At 33.5% G+C, this 4,506-nt stretch overlaps 1 protein-coding gene across 1 annotated transcript; it reads left to right on the top strand.

Annotated features, from left to right (window-relative positions):
* Positions 1-1,117: 1,117 nt before the first annotated feature.
* Positions 1,118-4,242, top strand: LOC145031908 (alpha/beta-Hydrolases superfamily protein). The gene is made up of 8 exons (XM_078980562.1): positions 1,118-1,512; positions 2,055-2,084; positions 2,178-2,304; positions 2,395-2,541; positions 2,940-3,070; positions 3,145-3,282; positions 3,367-3,465; positions 3,832-4,242. The coding sequence occupies exons 1-8, from the start codon at positions 1,378-1,380 to the stop codon at positions 4,048-4,050; spliced, it is 1,026 nt and encodes a 341-aa protein (XP_078836688.1). The 5' UTR covers positions 1,118-1,377; the 3' UTR covers positions 4,051-4,242.
* Positions 4,243-4,506: the final 264 nt, after the last annotated feature.

Below are 4,506 nucleotides of genomic sequence, written 5' to 3'. Positions count from 1 at the left end.
CTTACTTCTAGCTTTCAAGCTTCCCCACCACCTTCTTCATTCTTTGAATGTATAAAAAAACACTCTCTAGTTTCAAGATGCAACAATAGGGCTAGGGTTTGCAAAAGGGACGAAATGAGGGTTGGAGGTTGGTGAAGGAGTGAGCACTTGAAGGTTAATGATGTTTATATATGGTCCAAACCCTAAAAATTAGGGTTTGTGGCTCACCCACGTACCCCCTGCGTACGCTAAGAGTGTGCCCAGCATACATGAGTCCGCCCGACATATTACAAAAATGCCAATATAGGCCATTTTGTAATCTTTCTCAAGCATAAGGGCCAAAATGCAATATTTCTTCATACATAGGGTTAAAATTGATAATACATCATCATTGGGATGTTACATGTGAGCAATTAACATCATTAACCCACGAACTTGATATCACTACTTATATCTACACCACAACATGTGTAGTCTAGAGCAATATACTGCATAGATCCTTCAGTTCGCTGTAATTGACATCCACTAGATACTAGCACTCAAAAAAATCCTTATACAAACTCATTTTTTTAGTATCCAAAACCTAATTTCAACAGTCCGGAACAAATCTCACAATAACAAAGGTATATGCTCATTGAAGAAGAACAAAGAACACACAAATAGCCAATTTTACCACTATGGGATATCCGTACGTTCCAGAATACGCTTTTTCAGTCCAAAACGTTTGACCTAATACCTACAAACCACCATCAACTCTAGAATGGTCATAAGTGTTCCGGAATACAATATTCTGAAATAAATGGTAATTATATAAATCTCATAAAAAGTTTGTTATTTTTAATAACTTACTCATTTATAAGGATTTTGGAGTAAGTAGTCATTTTATAAATTTTATAAAAAAAAATTATATTTTTTTTAATAAATTACTCATTTGTAAGGGTTAGTTTATTTAGTTTTGCCTAGTTCATTTTCTAATTGAAAATTATGGTTAACGAAACAAATAGTCTGTTTAATAGTCGAATCACAAAATTGCAACCGTTTTTAATTACCTCTAAAAAATTCGAAATTCCTCGGCGATTTTGAATCAGTCATCAAGATAATGAGATTGCGTTTTTTTTTTTTTTTTTTTTTTTTTTTTTTTTTATGACTTTAGATTGCCAGGTTGGGTAACTTTAATCAACATCCGACATTGAGAATTGGAAAGTTTACCAGGGGGTTTCACTTGATTCACGGAAATCATAACAACGAACCCCATCAATCATCATCATTATCCCTTTAAGCCTACCAACTCCAATTCTTCTTTTGAATTCTTCGTTTTACGTTAGATTTTAGGGTTAGGGTCTTACTTCCCTCACCAACGATAAGGAGGAAGAAGAATTCCTTATTCCAGCTGCTAATATGTTGAAGGGCGTAGAATTAACACCTGAATTACAGGAAATTCTCAATGCCAATATGGATTGCGTGCAAGAAAGGCGCACCGCACGTGAGGCCTTCAAGGATATTCAGCTTAACATCGATCATATCTTGTTCAACGTAATTATTTTCATCAAAGTTTCGATTTTTATTTCAGAATATGATGATTTTAAGTGAATTCAGATGTTCTCGAATGCATATATCGATTGATTAATGGATGTCACAGGTATTGTGGGTGAGATGTTATTGAATGCATTTTATTGATGGATTTAATTAGACAATAGAAAACTCATGTGGGGTGGCAACAAGTACATAAAGCCCCTATCTTCTTAATTTCCATGCCTTTATTACACCAACAACAATGGCTGCCAGAAACTTTAGATTCAAATTTTATGCCTCAATTGTAATCCCAAATTCGACTAATATTGCCAAATTTGACCTCATTTTATCAATTAATATTTTTTTACTAAACAAAATAGCTTAAATGGTCTACCATTTTTACAAAAAGTTAGAATTTTTGGTAGGAATTTCATCCTTTCAGCCTTTCTTGATATGCATTCGATTTTTAGGATCCATGGTTCATGTAATTGTATTTTGTTGCATGTATGAGTGTCGGATACACTTTGAATGACACTTACTGCTTAATTTCAAATGTTTTTCAGACAAAATATGAAGGATTGAAGACAAAGGAGGTACAATTATTAAAATTTATGTTAATGCTAATGTTATACCTTCAATTACTTTTGAAGGGTTATATTTCCCCCCCTTTTTTTTTTTTTTTCTAGTCATATGAGACGAACTCTAAAGGGATAGAAATTTTCTCAAAAAGTTGGCTACCGGCGTCACAACCTCCCAAAGCTGTAATTTGCTACTGCCATGGTTATGGAGACACTTGCACATTTTTCTTTGAAGGTATGTGTTCATAACAAGTTAACAACTTGTAAAAGAAGTCGATTTTCTTGAAGACATCAAGAGTGTGATCAAGTGTTTTGATGGTTATAGGAATTGCTAGAAAGTTTGCTTCATGTGGATACGCGGTTTATGCCATGGACTTACCGGGACTTGGCCTTTCGGAAGGTCTTCATTGCTATATTCCAAGCTTTGACGCTCTAGTAGATGATGTTGTAGAACATTATTCGAAAATTTTAGGTATGAGCTTCGGATCAAATCTTAAAACTGTATATGTTATATATGACAGAACAAGACATGACATGACATAATTGGACTAGTCTGTACGAAACTGGATAGAACTAAACAAGCTTTCTAGGGCTATGTGATAAGAAGTACGAAAATGACATTTTCATCTTTTCCACAAATGCAAGATCCAGTGTGACCCATGGTCCCACCCTTCCAGCTATTTCAGGTGGAATTAAAGATTACAGTTTTTGTCTTATTCCTTGCTCTATGCATGCATGATCAATGCATGTAGACTAGTCAATATGTTTTGTTCTGATATGTCTTGTCATGTGTGTAGAAATCATTGGTATATGTAAGTACTAAGATTTAATTAATTAAAATTCATACTATATATATTTATGGGGTAATAGAAAATCCCGAAATACGTGATCTTCCAAGATTCTTGCTCGGGCAATCAATGGGTGGAGCCGTGGCTCTAAAGGTGCACCTTAAACAACCAACATTCTGGACGGGTGCAGTCCTTGTTGCGCCTATGTGCAAAGTACTATTTTACCCTTGCCTTGGTATACAATTTACAACATATTATTATAAGATAATGAATTAAAAGTATTGTAGATTGCAGACGATGTGGTCCCACCATGGGCAGTAACAAAATGTCTCATGGGTATGGCGAAGGTTCTCCCAAAGATGAAGCTTGTTCCACAAAAGGATCTCGGTGATATGGCATTCAGAGACCCTAAAAAGAAGCATTTGGTTTGTTTAATTTTTGTGGTTTTATATTGTTTGGTAATTTATCGAAAACTATTTTAACTTTTTTTACCGTTTTACTATATTTAGCCAAACTATAATGTTATCGGTTACAAGGATAAACCACGTTTGGGAACAGCTATGGAACTCTTAAAGACAACACAAGAGATCGAAAGTCAACTTGAAAACGTATGTGTTTTTATATAACTAAAAATACCCTAACAACTCGTTAAAAAATCAGATGTTTATATAAGTGGGAGAGTTTACAAATAAGTCTGTTTCGTTTTTACTTAATCAAGACAGAATGACTTAATGGGTAAAGCCAAATTAAAAAAACTTGGCTTAATGCTATTAAGGCACTAAAAATTTACCTATTTTCCCTTGTTCTTTTTACCCTCCTAACTCTTTTCACGTTGAAACTGATAGAATATTGTCAAATTTAGTTTTTCGAATGTAATGATAAAATGGTTATATAATCTTATTCAGACGATTTATTCAATGTTTTATTCATAGATACATCATTACCCATTCAGCCATGTCATGTTACTGCTACAGGTTTCATTGCCATTGTTGATATTGCATGGAAAAGCTGATATGGTGACTGATCCGTCTGTGAGTAAAGCTTTGCATGATAAAGCAAAGAGTCCAGACAAGAAATATAACTTATATGATGATGCATGGCATTCATTAATGGATGGGGAGCCTGATGAGATCATTACTCGGGTTCTTACTGATATTATTACGTGGCTCGATGAACATACTGCTAAAAAGTAATTTGTTCATCGAGGTATACTGAAATTTGAAAAATAAGAAGATATTTTTTTTGTCACAATTGAAGTAGCAAAACTTGTGAAGTGTAAAGTTTTATTTGAAAAATAAATGTCCATTGTTGTAATTAATTTTTAGACCTTATTGTATCTATAGGCTTTTTCGAAGCAATGTATATAACATAACACTTTTATTATAGTTAATTAAGCAATGGAAAATAATTGTTTAACATGCTATTTCTCATGACTTCATGCACGTATACTTGGATCATTGGATGGATACGTATATATAATAGAAGTCAGGCCGGTTCAAAGTTTAAATTCTTTCAACCCTTAAGCTGGTCGCTACATCTTATAATCTGGGATTTTTTTTACTTTACAAAGACAATTTTTACGAATATAGAAACTCTAAATTTTAAATTTGCACATATAAGTTTACACACATTCTAATGGAAACATGAGT

Source organism: Lactuca saligna, chromosome 2 (assembly GCF_052625555.1).
Source record: "Lactuca saligna cultivar CGN05327 chromosome 2, ASM5262555v1, whole genome shotgun sequence".
NCBI lineage: Eukaryota > Viridiplantae > Streptophyta > Magnoliopsida > Asterales > Asteraceae > Lactuca > Lactuca saligna.
Note: the sequence above shows the minus strand (reverse complement) of the source record. Positions and strands in the feature narration are given on the sequence as shown.

What these genes read in the sequence shown, in the direction of transcription:
- LOC145031908 (XM_078980562.1), top strand. Translation starts at nt 1,378, where the DNA reads ATGTTGAAGGGCGTAGAATTAACACCTGAATTACAGGAAATTCTCAAT. An exon ending in TCGATCATATCTTGTTCAAC is followed by an intron (nt 1,513 to 2,054) that starts GTAATTATTTTC and finishes AATGTTTTTCAG; the next exon opens with ACAAAATATGAAGGATTGAA. An exon ending in ACCCTAAAAAGAAGCATTTG is followed by an intron (nt 3,283 to 3,366) that starts GTTTGTTTAATT and finishes TACTATATTTAG; the next exon opens with CCAAACTATAATGTTATCGG.